At 37.4% G+C, this 21,647-nt stretch overlaps 3 protein-coding genes across 5 annotated transcripts in view; 1 reads left to right on the plus strand and 2 right to left on the minus strand.

The window, feature by feature from the left end:
- Nucleotides 1-21,647, plus strand: part of LOC125226873 (BTB/POZ domain-containing protein 6-B) — a 23,067-nt gene continuing 1,420 nt past the window's right edge. The window contains exons 1-3 of one of the 3 annotated variants that reach the window (XR_007177130.1): nucleotides 28-319; nucleotides 20,348-20,449; nucleotides 21,152-21,252. Coding sequence is in view for 2 of the 3 variants with exons in the window: in XM_048131031.1 (XP_047986988.1) it covers nucleotides 801-2,138 (1,338 nt within the window). In the remaining variant the exon portion in view is untranslated. Of the gene's footprint in view, nucleotides 320-800; nucleotides 2,244-20,347; nucleotides 20,450-21,151; nucleotides 21,253-21,647 lie in introns of those variants that run through there. The other 2 variants (XM_048131031.1, XM_048131030.1) reach the window with 2 other exon arrangements.
- LOC125226871 (peroxisomal N(1)-acetyl-spermine/spermidine oxidase-like) lies at nucleotides 9,412-11,384 on the minus strand. Its single transcript, XM_048131027.1, has 2 exons — nucleotides 10,989-11,384; nucleotides 9,412-10,909 (listed from the first exon to the last, which is right to left on the minus strand). Exons 1-2 carry the CDS (start codon nucleotides 11,291-11,293, stop codon nucleotides 9,607-9,609), a joined length of 1,608 nt encoding a protein of 535 aa, XP_047986984.1. The 5' UTR covers nucleotides 11,294-11,384; the 3' UTR covers nucleotides 9,412-9,606.
- The window catches only part of LOC125226872 (aromatic-L-amino-acid decarboxylase), a 20,288-nt gene continuing 16,877 nt past the window's right edge, over nucleotides 18,237-21,647 (minus strand). The window contains exons 4-6 of the mRNA XM_048131028.1: nucleotides 21,374-21,623; nucleotides 19,599-19,747; nucleotides 18,237-19,431 (exon numbers count right to left, since the gene is read on the minus strand). Coding sequence (XP_047986985.1) covers nucleotides 18,706-19,431; nucleotides 19,599-19,747; nucleotides 21,374-21,623 — 1,125 coding nt within the window. The 3' untranslated portion in view covers nucleotides 18,237-18,705. The remainder of the gene's footprint in view (nucleotides 19,432-19,598; nucleotides 19,748-21,373; nucleotides 21,624-21,647) is intronic.

Consider the following 21,647-nt stretch of genomic DNA (forward strand, 5'->3'; position numbering starts at 1 on the left):
ATTTGAAGCCGCCTGCTACTGCTTGAGGGAGGAGGACGACGAAGGAAGGCGCGGTAGTTGATACAAACAAAACAAGCGAGTGGAACTCATTGTGAGATACGTTTTTTTTTATTAACTCTACAGTCTTGTCGTGATATTGATTTTACCGATAGTTGATATTCCAAGGTTTCTTTGATTTGTTCTGTGAACATTGTCTTCATTAACAGTAACGAGTGAATTCAGGTTACTCAGTGGTATATCATCTTAGAAATATTAAAATCTGTCATTGTGTATCAAGTTCAAGGTTACCTAGTCCGAGTTCATCTACAGCGCATAAAGGGTCCGTATAACCTGTTTCGTTATTCTTATTGATCACACGTGGATAATTTTATTTTTGTTTGTTTGCACTACTTTATGTTTGCTAGTCATTTTATTAAAATTTGTAACCACCATCTTCTAAACTTAAACATATCTTTAGAAAAATCCTACTAATTTAAGAAAGTAATTAAAAGTTCCTACTGAACACTTTTAAGGAAGTCTTTTCCTATTTCTGAGTGTAGACCTCTGTATGTAGAAGAATGCTCTCATCTCATCTCTCTAGACAACTGGGTGCATCTGGTCTTCCAACCTCACTGATTTCATTAAGTACCATTTTTTCATAACTTCATTTTTAGCAATGCTTTTCTGACTTCACATTTAGTTATTTGTGCTTAATGTTTTCTGCTAAACTATATCATAACAACTTTGAATTGCTGCATTATGCTGTTATGGATAATACTCTAGACAGTTACTTGCTCACATTAAGATTTGACTTGTTTCAGATGGTGTATCAAAATAATGCATTTAGACATAGTAGCTTGTATGACCGAGTGGAGAAGCTACTCCTTTCATATGAATGGAGTGACTGCAAATTCACCGTGGCCGGAAGGCACTTCAAAGCACATAAATTGATTTTAGGCATCAGCAGTCCTGTCTTTGAAGCAATGTTCTATGGCCCCCTATCCACTAATGAAGAAATTGCTATTACCGATATTGAACCAGACATATTCCAACTTCTGCTGAATTATGTTTATACGGACAAAGTTGAAATGCCTTCTATTGAACAAGCTTTTGAACTGCTGTATGCCTCTAGGAAATATTTATTAGAACACTTGTCAGATCTGTGCATCGCCTACATACTAGCTAACATCAGTACTGATAATGTTATCAGAGTCTTGAATTATCCTGATTATATGCAAGATCAACAGTTGGTGTCATTTGCTCTAAAGCTATTTTGTGAGCATGCACATTACCTGTTTCAAGAACATAAAAATATGATCTCACATTCATGTATGAAAAGTATTTTAGAGAGTGATCGAATGAATATATCAGAAAAGGCACTGATTATACATGTTTTTCAATGGACTCTACATTACTGCAAACAAAACAATTTGCCTGAGGATCTGGAAACTAGACATAAGATTTTGATTGAAAATGACTTCCTAAAGTTACTCAGATTTTCAGCTCTTACAATTAGTGAATTTGAGGAAATACTTGAAAGTAAAGACAATATTCTACTACCAGAAGAATCCAAAGATATAGGTTCCATTATAAAGAAGAAAAAAAGTGAAGATGAACATTTGCTGAATATTAACAGCCTTCATTTAATACCCAGGAGCCCAATAAAGTTGCAATGGGACCTCTGCCATCGCCGGCCACTGCGGTCAGCTGCTCCCATTATCATAGACGCTAACAACAGTGTTATTAATAGCAGGGTTAAAGTTAACAAGTCTGTCTTCATCAACTCACTGTGTATACCTACAAGAATGGCCCCAGTACTGAACTTCCGCAATAACATCGGCAATTCATATTCTGAACAGTTCTTTGTGACTGTGGAATGTGAATCAGATAAAAGCATCACTAAACTAACAAATTTTATGAACACAGTTGACTATGACTCTTCTGTTGAAATCGAGTTGTCTGAGCCATACTTTATTAAAAAAGACAAGTGGTATAAGATAATTTTCCAGTGGCCGCAAACATTCGACGCAATAACATATGTTGTTGAATACCGTGATCGAGTTTTTAGTGACCATAAAGTGAGTTTCGAGTTCGAAGACATGTCGTCCGGCGCCCGAGTCAGTGGGAGTTTTCTTGGAGGGTTAAAGTATTGTTTGTAATTGTATTTATTAACAGAAGCTCCAATTATTATTGTAAATCTCAGTATTAATTTTTGAATAATAAATTGAAATTTGTTGTGTAAATAAATTATTGATAGCTAAGTATCTACAGTAATCTCAATTTACAACTTGGATCTGAATCATACTCCTACATTAATTTATTTACATACGAATCATATTAAGGCACTGGTCGTACTTAGAGCGAGTAAGCGATGAGCTATCGACGAGAAACGAACCAAAGATGGTTGCTCCTATGTAATAAAAACCGGCCAAGAGCGTGTCGGACCACGTTCAGTGTAGGGTTCCGTAGTTTTCCGTATTTTTCTCAAAAACTATTGAACCTATCAAGTTCAAAACAATTTTCCTAGAAAGTCTTTGTAAAGTTCTACTTTATGATTTTTTTCATATTTTTTAAACATATGGTTCAAAAGTTAGAGGGGGGGTGCGCACTTTTTTCCTTTAGGAGCGATTATTTCCGAAAATATTAATATTATCAAAAAACGATCTTAGTAAACCCTTATTCATTTTTAAATACCTTTCCAACAATATATCACACGTTGGGGTTGGAATGAAAAAAAAATATCAGCCCCCACTTATACATGTAGGGGGGGGGTACCCTAATAAAACATTTTTTTCAATTTTTTTATTTTTGCACTTTGTTGGCATGATTGACATCCATATTGGTGCCAAATTTCAGCTTTCTAGTACTAACGGTTACTGAGATTATCCGCGGACGGACAGACAGACATGGCGAAACTATAGTTGACTACGGAACCCTAAAAAAGAGACGCGATGATATTTATAGTTTGTCGATGAATTATGAATCGCATGCTCTCTTTTTAGGGTTCCTTAGTCAACTAGGAACCCTTATAGTTTCGCCATGTCTGTCTGTCCGTCTGTCCGTCCGTCCGTCCGTCCGTCCGCGGATAATCTCAGTAACCGTAAGCACTAGAAAGCTGAAATTTGGTACCAATATGTATAACAATCACGCCAACAAAGTGCAAAAAAAAATGGAAAAAAATGTTTTATTAGGGTACCCCCCCTACATGTAAAGTGGGGGCGGATATTTTTTTTTTCCAACCCCAACGTGTGATATATTGTTGGATAGGTATTTAAAAATGAAGAAGGGTTTACTAAGATCGTTTTTTGATAATATTAATATTTTCGGAAATAATCGCTTCTAAAGGAAAAAAAGTGCGGTCCCCCCCCCCCTCTAACTTTTGAACCCTATGTTCAAAAAATATGAAAAAAATCACAATAGTAGATCTTTATAAAAACTTTCTAGGAAAATTGTTTTGAACTTGATAGGTTTAGTAGTTTTTGAGAAAAATACGGAAAACTACGGAACCCTACACTGAGCGTGGCCCGACACGCTCTTGGCCGTTTTTTTTTTATTTACACGGACTATCTTTCGTTCGTTTTTATCACCGTTAGCTCAGCGCTTGCTTTTCGTGGGACCAGTGCCTAATCGTAGGTAATAATCGAATGTGTTATCTGGCTGCCTGTATGCATGTTCGTGATAAACGTAAATTAATAGGACAATTCACTTATACATGTGTGCTACCTATTATTCTTGGGAATGGTTTTATAACGTAGAATGTGTCTTGTAGGTAGACTACGGGTACAGTGAACAGATTAATATCTCCTCGTCTTTTATTTAAAAATCGATCAATGTTTTATGTTCAGTTCATTAACTCGGTATGTGTAATTATATATTTGACGGCCTCCTAGATTAGTTAGCAGTAGAACTGCGATTACAACTAAGTAGGACGTTATTGTTCGAAAATTTATTTATTTATAACTTATGTATACCTTACCTTAATAGTACATTACGTTACGTTACAAGTACGTAAAAAAGGAAGTTCGAAACGAGTGGCGATAAATTAAAACACGACCGAAGTGAGTGTTTTAAATCGACACGAGTTACGAATTTCCTTAACGCACGTGTATCGTACGACGTACGTTTTTCAGTACAGATCCGAAGTTTCGACCTGGCATATAATGAACCACGTCTCGCACTAGTGCGTAAAAAAAACACCATCTGTACTGAAATAGTACATTTCGATACAAGTGCGAAAAAGAGGAAGTTCGAAACGAGTGGCGATAAATTAAAACACGATCGAAGGGAGTGTTTTAAATCGACACGAGTTACGAATTCCCTTTTCGCACGTGTATCGAACGACGTTTTTCAGTACAGATGGACCTCCGAAGTTTCGACCTGCCATATAATGAACCACTTCTCGCACTAGTGCGTAAAAAAAACACCATCTGTACTGAAAAATATATTATATGATGTGCACAGTGTTAGAGTCGAAAACGACCATTTAACACCTCTAGAGTGGCTGGCGTCCATAGGCAACAGAGAGTTCTTACAATTAGGCTGACCGTGTGCTTATTTTCCACAGTATTAAAAAACTGTTAAATATCTACTGTTACCACAACACAAGTCTTATGTTATGACTTATGAGTTTACCATTGAACTAGGCTCGACTATGTAAAAACAGTCCCATAATATGTATTTTATTAATTACAAGCTTTTGCCAGCGCTGCGGCTTCACTCGCGTTCAGTTCGTCAATTGCTTAATGATCCATACAAATTTCCACTCCCCATTTTAGGGGAAAAACGGGGACAGAAACAGATAAAAAGTATCCTATGTCACTCTCCATCCCTTCTACTATCTCCACTTAAAAAAATAGAAATGTGACAGACAGACGGACAGAGCGTCGCCATAAGGGTTCCTTTTGTACCTTTTTGGTACGGAACCCTAAAAACCCGTCCACTTAAAAAAACCCGTGAATTCGTCGCTCCGTTTTGTCGTGAAAGACGGACAAACAAACAGAGACACACTTTCCCATTTATAATATTAATATGGATTGTGGGCATTGTGGCTAAAGCAGTACATACTTGGCTAACATCTACCCCATCCAATAAAGTCTGCAACTATTATACCAACACATTCTGTACCTGCAAGTATAACATGCACAAATTGCACCTTAGGTATAATTAAGTTGTATTAGATTTACATTAATATCAACACCCTCGTGGACACTAAACGCCTATAGACATAGGTAATCCATTGTTATTTCTATTGCGTCTTGCGTAGTGTCGGAGTGTTACGATAAAATAACTCATTAATTGCACCTCTGAGTAATTGGCACAAATAACTTTATTTTTAAGGATCTAAAGCTGAGTTTAGACATGCAAGTTATTGCTGCAAGTTTTGAGACAGAAGTATATGCTAGAAAGAGATGCAGATATTTGCCACTCACTCTTACCTATAGTTGCGTCTCAAAACTTGCAGCAATAACTTGCTGGTCTAAACTCAGCTTAAGAGTGGGTACAAACTACCGATTATGGTGTAATTGCAATTTGTCTAGTGTAGATATAATAAGTGACTAACGGCCATATTTTTGTTACAAATTAATATGTATAATTTTACCCTTATCTACAAGTTATCGTAAATGTAATTGGTATTGGCTTAATGTTCATGTTGTACAGTCAATCAATGGTTATGGATGTGACTAACGCGTCAAAAGTATCTATTAGGAATCCGAAACCGGTATTTACTCAAGTCAATACATAAAAACTAGTATAAAAAATAAAAATATTATAGGACATTCTTACACAGATTGACTGAGGCCCACGGTAAGCTCAAGAAGGCTTGTGCTGTGGGTACTCAGACAACGATATATATAATATATAAATACTTATATACATGTAAAACATCCATGACTCAGAAACAAATATCTGTGCTCATCACACTAATAAATGCCCTTACCGGGATTCGAACCCGGGACCGACTGCGCCAGACTGGTCGTATGTTTCTGTTCTTTGGTTCATTATTTTATTTTGAATAGGATAGTCTCGTAACTAAGTTGTTTCCTAGATATATGGTTGTCGTACATAAAGAGCATAAACAGTTCTAAATACATACTAAGCTACTTTGAGGTTTTTAAAAATACCGGTAAAGTAGGTACCTATTTACGTCATTTCCGTCTCCATTTATTATGTTTACCTATACGTACTTAAATATTGTAGATACAGTGCTGAAAATTAGGTGCAACAGACGGACTGACTGCCAGATGTTACACGAATCATCCTGAATACTGACTATTATAATTATTCATAATTCCTATATTTTGAAGTCTACAGATACTTTTGGCACGTTGTACTATCCGTTGCTATCGAAGCGGATTATTCTATGGTTATATGACTTGTAAATTAGGTACTTACTACTTACTCTAAATTGAAGTGAAACTATTTTAACGGCTACCACAGAATATATAATAGTACAAGTACAGAAGGCCCACTGCTTTGATGTTCACGAAATGCCGCCTTTTTAAATACCTACAAAATTCTTACAAAGAAACGAGTCGCACGTGCGCGGCGTCCGGTGATAGGGTTACCAATGGATCCAAACGAATTAATACTCACATAAAATGTTATACTATTATATTCAAGTCTTGGGTATTTTCTAGTTATATAATTATACTGTATTTATATATTTTTGTTCAAGTTCCAACATCACAAGCCTTATTGAACTTTTCCGTGGGAAGTAGATCTGTGTAAGAATGTCTTATGGTTTGGTATGGTCTATCTTATTTAATATATGTCTATTTAAGTAAGTATTATTAGCCATTCCACACGCGGACATCGCTTAAAAAACCTGACGACGTAAAGTAACAATAGAAAGTGCGAACGTGCATTCCGTGAGAACGCGCGCCATCCCTGAGTAGGCCGCGAACTCGCGGCCGCCAGGATGTACTTGTAGCGCGGCGATAGAATCACGGAGTGAGCCGCCCCTGCGGCTACCTAATCTGTTTGTAGTATGTTCTATCTGTATGTAGTTGTTGACGGCCTATCGTAATATCTGCCAGTTCTTAATCGCCTAGTCATAACGCCGAATCATTGTCACGTGTCCCAGATCAATGGCCCCATCCGATAGAGCCCCACTACGTTGGCGTCGTATTTCTGGTATGGGCAGTTTGCTCCGCCGGCATCATTTTACTGTTTTTTTTTTTTTTTAATTATAAATGCGCTTACTCGGACTTAGAGTAGCTCAGGCGATTGACCTACGATGCGCGATGGAGCGAGCTTGCCCGGAACGCCTGACACCTTTGCGTCTAGAGCCTCCTAAACGAACTTATCTATTGGTTTAATGTTACTATTGCTACCATCAATAGATAGATTACGCAAGAACTTTACGATCGGCCTCCAACAACAAGTAGGTATAGACATTAAGGAAAAGAGATGTGACAAGAATATTTGTGCTAAAATTACAACACTAATTTCCACCTTCACGAACCAGTACACGCCAGTGTAATCTTTAAAATCTATAATTATATGACCCTGAAACATGTTATACAACAAACGCTCTGAATCAGGAAAATATTTTGTAGCGAATATTATTCTGACGTCATTTTTGTGTATGTTTACATGATACGTGTTGTGTAGGTTTAGAATTAGAGGCTACGCGTACCCAATCCGCGCAGTTAAATGAGTTGCCTACTTATCGCACCTTTAGAACGAAACTGACCCAACTCAATAGCGATTTGATTCAGCGTTAGCCAGCGTTCCCACTTAAGCGTCGCGTGTCTCGGGGCGCGCAACGGACGTCCGCGCCACGCCATCTGAGTGTAATTCAAAAAACGTCTCCTCAGTACATTTTGTATAGGAAGGACGTAAGACGCGCCCCAGGTGGCGTGGCGGCGGCGTGGCGGGCCGGTCCCTTAGGTCGGTTTCGTTCTAATAGTTATTTGTTATACAAGGGGGCAAAGATGTATTTTAACGCCGAGTGTGGAATTGAAAAACGAGCAAGTGAAAGGATTCTTTAGTTGAACCACGAGCGAAGCGAGTGGTTCGAGAATAGAATCTAACACACGAGAAGTAAAATACATTTGCACCCGAGTGTAACACAAAACTTTACAACGCAAAAAATGCGTTTATCACTGCTTCCAGTAGTTCCACAGGTGGTAAATCATCTTTATTACTAGATTCACCTACTTTTATCAATTTTAAAGCAGTTAATTTGACTTTATTCAAGGTCAAATTACTTTACCCACTAGTGGATAAAATGCGTTTTTACTCGCTGGTATTAAAGGACAAAACACGTGTTTCCGAGCTAGTGAGGGGAAAAGGTATTTTGCCTTTAACGGCTCAATTAACAAACTTATCTCCTTGGTAGGTTTGTTTATTGATCGCTAAACTAAAATAGCTAATACCAATACCAATCCGGATTTAATAATGATTACTATTTTAACCGACGATTTGTTAGAAAAATAGTCTCCATAGAAAAATATAAAATGATTCCTGTAATTTTACTTTAAGTGTGCGATTTTTTCAAATCCATTTAGGTAGGTATAAGTATTTATGAAGGACAAATTAAAGGTACCTACATTTAATCTATATTTTGGTAATGTACAGTAAGCATCACTAGTAGCGGATGAAGATAAATCTGTACAGTTCGTGGCCAGAAATGTCAAAGTATAATACATTTTTTTATCTGTCACTTGTCACATCTTTTTTTTAGCGTCTACAGAATGGTATTTACTTCTGAAGTGTTATTATTTGATCCGTTACTTTGATCCGACTGTACCTAATTCTGCCTGTTGCCACCATATTAGTGCAATTTTATAGATGACATAATAAAAATATTAAAAATGAATGTAAAAAACAGCGTTTTGTTTTTAACCCCCAGACCCCTTATTTTAAAGTTACTGCGTATATTATTGTATTTGTGACTCAAAATTTACATTCCTAAATATGACCCATTTACGGCTTGATATCTGATACAGGGGACATTTGAAATAGATATTATATTAGTCACAGACCACCTCAACTACTAGACGGAGCATTCGCGCCAATGCAAAGACACCAGACATGATTTCGCGTATTTAATTTAATTTTGTAGGGGAACGCGACCGCTTGATCCAGTTGTGTCAACGTTTACAATCTGCACTAGTGTAACTTTGGAATATTTATAAAAAAATAATCAGGGTTGAACCTGGGCTGTTATACTAATTATATAACGGTTTAAGATGCTAATAATTTGATGCGCACCTCAAATCGTGGTATTTTACCAGTAAAACTTGTCTGGTGACATGCGCTCTTGAATGCTTCATAATTCATTCATCTAAATAACTACCGCAGCTAATATACCTACTTACCTAATTGAAGCTCAGTAAGAAGGTTATCAAAAGTGGTATACGATACTTCTACAAGTTGCGAACGTTGAACCTGTAACTATTTGTAATTGAAAGAAGGAAATTTATTTGTGTTTTATATTATTATTAACACAAATGTTTTTGCTTACAAGACAAAATAGTATCAAAATGCACTAAGTGATGTGGCGTTAGTATAGCACAATCTTAACCGACGTATACATAAGTATTACTTTTTTATGCCGGTTCAACTACACACATTTGACACCACGCCACTTACAGACGGACACCAAGTCACCCGTACATATCATCGAGGCGGTCCTTCGAACTTTTTAGTAAGAAGTACGACACGTTCTGCTTCACGAATGCCACTTAATCTTGCTCCGTGTACAGAAGCGAAAAATCCTGGGACTGTCGCTTCACCGGCAAATAGCAGCTTCGGCGCTACGGGATCACACGGACCAGGCACAGGCGTGCCCAGCTCGCATTGGTGGCTCACAGTAGAGCAACAGCTCATGTACGAGTAAGCCCCGCAGAAGTGAGGATCAGAAGCCCATTTTGATCTTAGCATCATTTGGGGGTAAGGTAAACATGGATTGCCGGTAAAGCGGCGCAGTAATAAAGTTATTCCTTCTGCTACATCGTTGTCTACCATAGATTCCATCGCGGCGGCCTCTTGCCCCGAGACCCAAGCGCACAAAACGTGCTTACTTCCCGGTAATTCGTCTACAGCACACACACCGCGAGTCCAATCACACCGGCATTGCAACTCCTCAGCAGACCAAGCTAATTTTAAATTACCCTCGTGGCATACCCAGAATGGCTCAGCATATTCGAGAAACACTTTGTCTGAAAGCCCATAACCTAAATTGCAAATTGCATCCAATTTACAACTAGGAAGAGGCGGTGCAAACAATTTATCAGCCTGGCATTTAAGACAACCCAGAGATACTGTAACGATTACGTAATCTGCTGATATTTCTTCGCCATCACAGCACTTGACCAATGTTCTGCCAGGACCAGTAGCGCCTTCGCCCCATCTGATTACATTTACAGCTTTATTATAGCGTATGCTATTGTCTGGTAAGCCTCGAAGTAGTGGCGCCATCACACCTACGTATCCCAATGGCACACGGACACTCCCTCCAGGTAGTTCAATGTAACTGCCGTATTGATCAGCACTGACAAGGGACAAATCGTCACCACACCTATTACGCAAGATATTACTCAAACCAAACATCACTCGGGAAGCATCATATCTCTGGTCTTCTGGAAAGTTATGCAGTTCTTGTTGAATACGCAAACCGACAAAATTAAGTAAAGTTCCATGACAACAATCGCCACCTAATCTAAAAAGATTTGCTGCTTGCTGTTCTATTTGCCTAAAAGTATGGTAAGCAGTTATTGTCACGGGCAAATCTACTGCACGTCCCTCGCTTGTGCAGAACAGGCCACGTGACGGGTCTAAGCGAGGTAACGGCATTTGTAAAAGCCTGTCTTGTGATGCAAGAGTGTATACTGAATTAGGAAGACATGCGCCATAGATCCACTCCGCGCCCATTTCTATAACAGAGTCTCCAAGCCAGCAGGAATGAATTCTTCCTCCGGGTCTGTAACAATAACATTAATTATATCACAGCAATAGAAATAAGAGCTCATAAGTGATAGTCGACTAACTTAAATATATACCTTTCTTTAGCCTCAAGGACTACAAAATTGCGAATTCCGCATTGGTTGAGCCGGTATGCCGCGGAGAGGCCCGCCATGCCGGCGCCCACGATGACCACACGCGGCTCCTGGCAGCAGGGTCCGATGCTGCATGCGTCCATCATACATTTTTCCTGTCCTACTACTGCGACTGCATCGCTCGCCAGCCTTCGCTGCATAAATGTTGACAACTCTTTCGCGTCATCTTTGTCATCCCCTGTGATAAACTTTTTCAATGTACCGCGGGCTCTTGTAAACAACGGTTTCAAACGAGATGACTTCATCATCAAGTTGTACTTTACACGAAAATTTTGGAATTATATTTACATTATCGATAAACTATTTCACGCCTTCTAATTTTGTTCAAACTTCATTACAATTTTGACTTCTGCTCAAGACAGTTCCATTTCCATAGGCAAATGTCTAGCTAGCGAGAAAACTTGTAGAAAAATATTATGGTACGTGCACTAAGAACTTAAAGGTCAGCAATTAAATCTGGCCAGTCAAACTTGACAGCTACCTACCTACTTTATAAAACCTTCATACAAGCATATACTTCTGACAACTCATCATTATCTTGTTCTTACCACGGTCCTTGCACACCATGTGAAACATAAAAATCTAGTTTAATCAGAGTAATACTTTTTCACGAAGTTGCAATCATTTCCAACACACCTCTTTATCGGTCGAGTAGTAGAGTAACAAACCAATTACCTATCGAAAACGGTGTTGTTCCTAGTATTCATTACCTTTGTGTTTGCTTCGTGACGTGAAGTTAAGAGTTACCAAAACATTGTCTCAGTTGCCTTTGATTGCAGGCACAGTTGCAGTCAGAGTAAGTATCTACTCTATTACTTAAAAACTGATAGTAAACAGACGATGATGGTAGCATCCATTAAAAAACGATTCTGATTAGGTTTAGGTAGTACTATACCAGTCATAAATTAGGTACAAGGTACAATCATTATAGTATTTTTTCTACTCCCGAACTGTTATTCGTCATTTACAGGGTCGTGCACACATCTTTAAAACCCTACATAAAGGTAGCCCCAAAGCCAGCGTCCGCCGGCTTTCCGCGCAGTATCGAAAAAACTGAAAACGCATTGTTTGGCTCTGTAACCATGGCAACGCCTTATAACGACACTGCGGGCGTACGCGGGAAGGCTTTGGGCAGCCGAGCTGACAGTGCAAACGTTTGAGTCAAAATAGAGGAAACAGTGTGAATTTCACGAAAGTTATTCAAGAAAACTATTAAAAACTAGTGCATTAGTCGTAGAAAAAGTATTGTATGCAACGGTGTTTAACTGAGTCAAAAAATACTCGTGGCCCAACGCCACTCGTCTTTTTTGACCTCCTTTAAACGCCTGTTGCATAAAATACTTAAAGGTACCTCAGACACCTATTCTACAAACATGTATGTATATGTTGAAACTCGTATTGGCTACATCCTAAATTAATAAATATTGGACATTCTCGATAATTTACTAATCGTTATTCCTGTCTAGTACAGTGAATGCTCTTAAAACTCATTCCAGTCCAATAGTCCAGTTTAATCCACTCAAACTTTATTTCAAATAAAGTATGCCGGTCTTGCCCGCACTGACCTTACAGACATGATTTTTTGAAACATAGGCCGATTCCGTTTTAGCAATTAGATAACATTATTATGTATTTTTAACCGCTGCCGCCTCAAATCTCTCAAGGAAGGTGGTTTTCACAGAACTAAATTTTTCAATTCGCCTGTATGTTTTTTTTAATTTTTTTTAAATGTTTTCCACGATCTCCGTCGTTACTGGACCGATTTTAACAAAAAAATTTTTTGATTGAATGTATATGCATACAGATTGGTCCCATTTTTCTCAGAACCCAGTTCTGATGATGGGATCCTGGAGAAATCGAGGGAACTCCTCAAATCTGAAAGGCACACATATGGTGATTTTTGTGTTTTTTAAGGAACAGCATGCATTTAATTACGTACGGAACAGTGATATTTGGTGCAGTGGAACTGCTGATGATGGTCAGAACGGAACTCCTCAAATCTGAACGGCACACTTATAGTGACTTTGGTATTTTTATAAGAACAGCATGCACTTACGTCCAGAACAGTGACATTAGGTGCAGCGGAACTGCTGATGATGGTCAGAACCGAACTCCTCAAATCTGAACGGCACAGTTATAGTGACTTTGGTACTTTTATAAGAACAGCATGCACTTACGTCCAGAACAGTGAATTTTGGTGCAGTGGAACTGCTGATGAAGAGCTTAGAACGAAACTCTTCAAATCTGAACGGCACGCTTATAATGACTTTGGTATATTTATAAGAACAGCATGCACTTACGTCCAGAACAGTGATATTTGGTGCAGTGGAACTGCTGATGATGGTCAGAACCGAACTCCTCAAATCTGAACGGCACACTTATAGTGACTTTGGTATTTTTATAAGAACAGCATGCACTTACGTCCATAACAGTGACATGTGGTGCAGTGGACTGCTGATGAAGATCAGATCGGAACTCCTTAAATCTGAACGGCACACTTATAGTGACTTTGGTATTTTTATAAGAATAGCATGCATTTATAAAGTTCAGAACAGTGACATTTATTTAGTTATGTTTGTTAAGAATATTGAGTTTTCAAGTCAAATTTTGTCAAGCTTCGGTTTCTTATAATCGGATTCATGAGGAATTGTTGAGGAAACTCCTCAAACCTTAACGGTATACGTATATTCATTTGTGTTGCCATCAAATAATTAAAGTATTAAAAGCAGTTTAAAAAAATACCTACACATTTCTACATAATCCAACATTCGCAAGTAGCTTTCACCAGAACCCCAAAGGCGGCGGTTTTTTTTATTAAAAATTATATTGTGATAAGATCATGTGCACCGTCAAACTTTGAGGACTGTATTAAATACCACAATTCTACCCTAAGATCGAAAGTAGTTCTACCTCCCACTCTGGCGTAGTATTATAACTAACTTTTGATATACATACGTCCATTAGGTACATCGTTTCCTCTATATTTACTGTAGCCTTTCAGGAGTCTTCGATATTTCCTTCGCATTACCGTAGCACCTTCTTGTTATCAGTTTTCTTCAGCGTAGAAAATATGAGTATAGACTAAAACAATCGACATATGTGGTAACTAGCTGAAAAGGAAGCGAAATATCCGTTCTATGTCAAGGAACCTACCTCAACAAATAACCTATGAATATCAACTGCATTATTCCCCTGAACAATTAAAATTCTAGCAGTGTTTTTTAAACCTTTCAATCGTTTAGAATTTTTCAAGCTATCTACCTTTCAGTAAAAAAATAAAAGAAATGCTAATATACAGGAACTTTCGAGAAAAAAAATCAAAATCGAAAATGACTAATTTGGTTCTAATACCGATATGAATGATGTTAGGACTGTGCTGATTATTCCATACGATAGTATATTGCTAGTTCTATAAGTTCTCTTAAAAGTGTTTTTTGATAATTGATACCGATCTCAGGATATTTTGAGTTTTAGTCAATTTTTGGGTACATTTGCCCTAAATTTCAAAAAATAATTTCTCGTAAACTAGTCATATTTGACATTCGGAAGTTTTAGTCGTAGCATTGTTTTGGTCTAGGCTACCGGTTTTTACTATAAACAGACCATGGTCAAAAATGAGGTCTGATCCCACACTGTGCTATGGTCTAGCAAAGAGTTTGCGCCTACTGTCTGGGTGTCGGCTAAAACCTTAAAACTATAATTGCTATAATCTTATTTATTTTCATATTTAATTATCACATAGGTATCTTATCTAGTGCACGTGAAACTCAACAGAACTTTAGAAATGTGTCATTGCGGAAAAAGTGTTAAAATATTTTTGAACTTTTTTTATTACATTCGCACAGTTACCTACTTCAGCAAATAAATCACAACCAGCCTTTGTTGTTTGTAACCCATTAGGTACCATTTTGTTACCATTTTACTCTTAACTGTAGGTACTAAGTAAGGACCCTGCACCAACTTGATATTTCGGTTTAACCCATGGTTGACTGGTAGAGAATGCCACCTGGCATTGCATCCGCCATTTGTAGGTACTTTTTTATGTATTGTGCAGTTTGAATAAATTATTATTAAATATAAATATACAGGCGCTAAGGATCGAACTCCTTGAAAAATTCACGTATTTTATTACAATATTGACCTGCTATTCGTAGTGTAAATTTTAGTTATTATTTTCCGAGGAGGTTTCGCAACATCTATAGGTTCGAGTAAGTAGACATAAGTAAGGTCAGTGCGGACAAGACCGGCGTACTTTATTTGAAATAAAGTTTGAGTGGATAAAACTAGACTATTAAAGTAGTCTGGAGTGATCCGCATGGTCCTATGGGCTAGCAAATTTTATATTCTACACAGCTTTTATAATACTTTGGTGAATTAAACTAAACTTAAGTACATATATTATGATAAAAATCCATTAAAAATCACTTTTTTTAAGGCTCGGCGGGTTGACCATCCCCACGCGCTGAGTACGGAAAGACCGTCTAGTGCTCGTTGTCGCGTTATTTCATATGGAAATAAGTATCAAAATCATGTTCATTGTTATATTATGTAATAACAGGGAATAATGTGATAGATATAAAAACAAATAACGTTGATATTTTCAACATATCAGCATTTTTCTATTTATTAGGCAAGACCGTCGTATGTCCCGTAAATGAGGTTGATAACCTTCTTTTTTCAGAGCAAAGCCGAAACTTATAATTAAAATTAACCTACAACACCCGTTTAAACTCGACTTATATGCCGGTCTTTCCGACTAGGCACAATTTCGAAGTTACATATTTCAGAACATAAAACAATAAATTGAACGCGTTTTAAGAGCATTAATTGTATTAGACAGGAAGAACATTTATTAAATTACTACGTTACATACATAATGCACAAATATTCCAACTGCTTCTATTTTATTTAAAATTTTTGCGTAACCTTGTTGAACTCGATGGTAGAGTTCGAAACACGAATCAAGTTTCTTGTTAACTAGTGTTCGTCCTAGGGATATCTATTGAAGACCAATGGATTAAGGATGAAGAACTGGTATAGCTTCGGAGGTGTAAGAAGTGATAGATATATAAATACAAAAGTTATATTCAGTAGACGGTCTTTCTGGGTAGACGGTCTTCCCGACACTGACCTTACCTTACCTAAATTGCAGACACATGTCACATTTGTCGAGCGGTAGAACGAAGCGGGGAAAATTGATTATATTATAGGTATGAAATTATGGATTCTGGTAGGTAAAGATGAGAAATACATGTGATATAATTTTCGTATATTTGATAATTTTATTAATATTTTATTAAATAAATAAGTAGTTTACTTAACAACTATTTGACAGCTAACATGATCCTTTTTTTTTCTATCTTCGATGGAAAAAAATCTTCGATAACTTTCACAAATGTACCGATTCACTTGGCTATTTATGTATGTACTACATAATTGTAGGAGAAGACATACTACCATTTTAATGCAATAATGACCAGTTATAGTGCTTACTTAAGTACGTTAAAATATTTTACATATATAAACTGGAAAGAAAAATACAATAGGTAGTCATATTGAATTCATCTCTAACAAAATCGCGTTAAAAAAATCACAGCATTATGGGTTCTACAATAAATATACATAGGTATATTATATTCGTCTAAGGCAAGTTTCAAAAAATAATCATTTCTGAATATTTTTTAATCGTTATTTTCATTATTGTCTTAATATTTTTTATCTTCGTATAAATAATCTGAACAGTTAAAATTCTATTAGGTTTAACATATACAGAGTGGGGCCTGTAACAAAGGCGAAAAATTGAACTCTAGGCTATTCTCCTTATACTGATCAACATTTGTTCGGCGACTTTTAAAAATAACTTGTATTTTGATTTTTATCACCCTTGAAAGTTTTTTCTAAGAGGTAATGTATTGCGAATTCTGTTAAGTCTAAAGTGTGACAAACAACGTCAATGACAACAATAATGGCGTACATTGAAGCTAATATTTATTTTGTATGAAAAATTAAGAATTTAAAGACTTCATAATTTTTAAAAGTCACTGAACAAATGTTGATCAGTATAAGGAGAATAGCCTACAGTTCAATTCTTCGCCTTTGTTACAGGCCCCACTCTGTATACGGGATAGCCACAACACATGGTACCTAATAATACGCTACTTACACTCATTCAATCGGATCATTCACACTACAGACACTTATACAGTTGTTATATTATAATATTTTAATATAATAATAGTATCTCTGATACTAAAATAACATTATATGTAGATGTGATACGTAGTTACTCATAGTAAACGATTACACAAAGTTATGATGCAGCAAAGCTGTTGTAATGTACCTACCTACATGAACTGGCAAGAGTCAGAAAGGGCTTCACTATTTAAAATAATAATATAATCAGTAAGGTTTGATAAAATCGTACCTACGCAAAAATAAGTAGACCCATGTAGCGACTTTAGTAAAAGTCCGAGGTATAACTAAAATTAATTGTTCTTATTTTATTATTATTTGCGTTACTTTGTGAATTTACCTTAAAGTTAATAAATATACTCATCCCTTGTTAATGGTCCCACTGGATATAAAATAATATGGTTCATTTTAAGGACATGTATTCCATGCAACCTAATATACACGGTGTTTCCGTTATCACTCAAAACCTCACCCCAACTGATTTTTTTTTTTAAACTTATTTAGAGTATTCATTTTTTAATCTGATGTTTATTTATTTTTTAAATTGAATATTTAAATTTCTGTGCAGCTCTACTCGACTTTTAACTCTACACTCAAAAAAATTGCTAGCTACCATCAAAAACCTTAAATTTACTTATTTGTGTACGTTACTGCAACGACATAAGGTTTACCATATGTCACTCTAAAACACTTTAAACTTTAAAGCTTTGTCACAGCAAACTTCAAATTGGACAGGTAATCTCAGTAAGCAAATTTAAACCCAACATTTAAAATAACAAGGTTGTAATTAGGTACGAGTTCAATTTGTTATGACTTATGACTTATTAGAGGTAAACATTAAAATTAAACTGACAAACAACGTCAAACTCGTAGCGGAAAAAAATAGTCTTCTAAGTAACCAGCCAGTATGAATACCCCTAAATACTGAAAAAGGTATAGAACCTCTAGCAATGCGATATGCACAATGTTGTATTACGAATTTGTAGAATGGGCAAAAATAACTAATAATACAAATTAAAAAAAAATTACCCCCATCAAGATGTAGGTTAATCGATTCTGAACGAACGGTTTTCAGGTTTTTAGTGTTAAGTGAAACACGGTGTATAAAATAACATTAGCACCTTGTAACATAATTTGAACTATTGCTACGATTAAATAAATAACATAATTATGAATAACGTACATAAATATCTACAGTACTGCCTTAAAATATTCACAATTCCGACGCAGGTTTGGTTTTGCTGATTTATGTAAGTGTAGGGATTTGAAGTGAACCACTCTAATCTTATGATTGAATAAAAATTGAGATAAACCAATAATTAGTTATGGTAAAATTATGTTTCGTTAGAGTTCCTGCATATTTTACAAGAACTGGCTTTTGATATAACATTAAACTTGGCATTGGGGCTAGCTAGAGTCGGAGGCAGAACTGCTCATAGTCTAGCTACACGTTTGTGTTGTTGATTGTCTACTTATTAAGTTTCTTCAGGACTTCATCGGCTGAAGCCTTCACTTCCTCCCACGACTCCTGAATGTCCTTCTCTTCGGTGAAGCGCGAGCAAACAGCAAGCCTCAGGAAGTACACGTCATCGATTTTCGACGGCACGAGGTGGATTCTGCCACGTCCGTTAATCGTTCTCAGTAGCTCCTCGTTAACCTCATTGCTTTCCTTTAGTTTGAAACAGACCAGGCCCATCGTCACCTCTTCGAATATTTCAAATCTATCGTCTTCCAAGCACAGCTTTTCGAAAAGATGAGCTAATGCAATATGCTTCCTAATGTGCTTTTGAAGGTTCTCAACTCCGTACAGTCTCAAAACGAACCAGAGCTTGAGGGCTCTGAATCGACGACCTAAGGGGATTTGCCAGTGACGGTAGTCGGGGGCGGAGCCCTGCTGGTCATGTTTCAGGTAAAGAGGGTCCACGTTGAACGCATCGACAATCCAACGCGGCTGCTTGAGCCACATGGCTGAGCAGTCGAAGTTAACCAGCATCCACTTGTGAGGGTTGAAGTTGAAGGAGTCCGCCTTTTCGATGCCCTTCATTAGGTAACGGTATTCGGGGCAGATGAACGCAGAGCCGGCGTAAGCGGCGTCGACGTGGAGCCACAGGTTGTCGTCCTCCGCACAAACGTCGCCGATCTCGTCCAACGCATCGAAGGTGCAAGATGACGTCGTGCCGAGGGTTGCCACAACCTGAAAAATAATATAGCACATAATCAAGAGCAAGTCGATAAACGCAGAAGATGGGTAGATGGATCTAGGTTAATAGCGAACATTTGAAAATGGATTGTGAAGTGAAGGAGCACAATAGTAACTGAAAAGGTTGCTGTTTTTCCTTGGACATGATTTGGACTACTTACGTAGAAGGGAATGAGTCCTTTGGCCTTATCCTCCTCGATTGCCTCGCGGAGTGTGTCAGCGCGGAGCCGCCGCTTGCCGTCCGGCTGCAGGGAGCGCAACTTCACTCCACCAAGGAGCCCGGCGCGCTCCACTGATGAGTGAGCTTGCTCTGAAAACATTGGTTAAAGTGTTAATAGAGATTTTGATAATAGAATCACCCGTAAATAGTTATTTGTTATATCGTCACTACTTTTAAAAAAACTTGTATCTTCGTCTCTCAATGAAAAGAAAATTGTAGTAAGTATGTATGGAATGCACATAGACTTACTGCGTTTTAACTTTGAGGAAAAGCATGAGATACGAGATTTTTCAAAGTAGTGACGATATGTAAAAGGGGCAAAGTTGTTATTTAAACGGACGTGCCAATATTGATACCCGAGTAAGCGAAAGATTTCAATATTCAAAAAGTGAAATCTTGAGCGTTGCGAGGGTTTCAAGGCACGTAGGTTAAACAAACTTTACCACCGAGTGAAACACAAACTTTTTCACAGCACCAACACGAACAATCTATTCAATATTTAAGATTCAAAATAATAATTTGTAGGTAAATTCTACCAGCCAGCTCAAGCATCAAGTTAAAATGTGTATGAAATTAATTTGCACTATTGTGGATAAAATGCAATTTTGCTATCCGTTTTCGAATAGCAAAATTGATCTTTAACAGTTGGTGTGGAGAAAAATAATAATTTCAACTCGTTTTTTTTTTCAGTGTGTTTACGACCACAAGTACCACAACTAACTAACAAAATGGTTCACTGGAAAACGAAAAAGAAAAGATCAATAGGACTTTAATGAACGTTAATATTGAAAGGTAAGCGTGCTTCTATCTTATACCTTTAAACGAGCAATTCTTGTATATTTATTTATTTATATATACCGACGATCTCGGAAACCGCTCTAACGATTTCGCTGAAATTTTTTAACGTACCGTAACCCTTACCGTAACCGAAAACCTCCTTTCGGGGGTGAAAAATCGATCTAGCTTAGCCTTAGATCCCGAAAAACGCGAATTTTTGAGTTTTCATGCGTTTTTCTTTCGCGTTAGTAAACGAAAAATATGGTAGTTAATTTCGCCGACCGTGCATCGGCTGGGCGTAACTCTGTCGTAAGAGGTCGCTCTAATGTTCGCAAACACATCGCAGGTGTCAGGGTTTCGAATCCCGGCCAGAAATAAAGTTTTTGTTTCTTTTTTTGTATTTATAAGAGTTTTTTTTTATCTAAAGACGTGATATAATAAAATAGAACCGAGCGAAGCTCGGTCGCCCAGATATTTTATACTTATTTGATTACTATTGACTCTTAGTGAGTCTAGTGCAAAAGCATAGTTCGGTTTCTATTACAATTTACATTATTTACTAATTGTAAAATGAACTTGCACTTTAATTTCAAACTAAAAATTAATGATTCACTCTGCTCTGTTGTACTTGCTCTTTCCTAGCATAACTAGAACGGATACTAATGGAAAATTGTATTGATAACCAACCAACAATAAAGCGGTTTGTGGTTTTTTCAGGAACAATGGTTTCCATTATGAGGGTTTACATGAGCCGATCATTTAAAATCTTACTCTAAACAACCAGTAACTTGTTTATGAAGAATCTCGGAGAAGTTCTGGTAAGATACTATTTTTTGTGCCTTATAATCTTAATACGTTAATAACGGGTTTATTGAGCGCCAGTTTTACGAAACATACCGATTATAATTTCCCTAGAAAGTCTGGGTATAAGGTACTTACTATTGCAATATCCCACAAGTTTGGGAAGAATATCCGAGTCGGACCACTCTGGATGATGCTCGCGAAGTCTGGTCATGACTCGGGATTTGGCCCCGAGGAGGGCAACCAGGGTAGCCTCGCTAGCAGTTCCCTGGATCACGCCGCCGCCCTCGCCGCCTGACCGCGCCAGGAACTCCTCCGGGAGACCCAGCATCTGGCCCAGCCAGTCTAACATGACCACTTCCAGCTCGGTGCATGCGGGACTTGCGATCTGGAAGGTGAGTAATAACATCAT

The sequence above is a fragment of the Leguminivora glycinivorella genome, chromosome 6, assembly GCF_023078275.1.
Source record: "Leguminivora glycinivorella isolate SPB_JAAS2020 chromosome 6, LegGlyc_1.1, whole genome shotgun sequence".
Taxonomy (NCBI): Eukaryota; Metazoa; Arthropoda; class Insecta; order Lepidoptera; family Tortricidae; genus Leguminivora; species Leguminivora glycinivorella.

Excerpts from the sequence above, each read along its gene's own strand:
- LOC125226871 (XM_048131027.1), bottom strand. The coding sequence starts at position 11,293 with ATGATGAAGTCATCTCGTTTGAAACCGTTGTTTACAAGAGCCCGCGGT. Across the intron at positions 10,910-10,988 it reads GTCCTTGAGGCTAAAGAAAG|ACCCGGAGGAAGAATTCATT; the intron begins GTATATATTTAA and ends TTATTGTTACAG.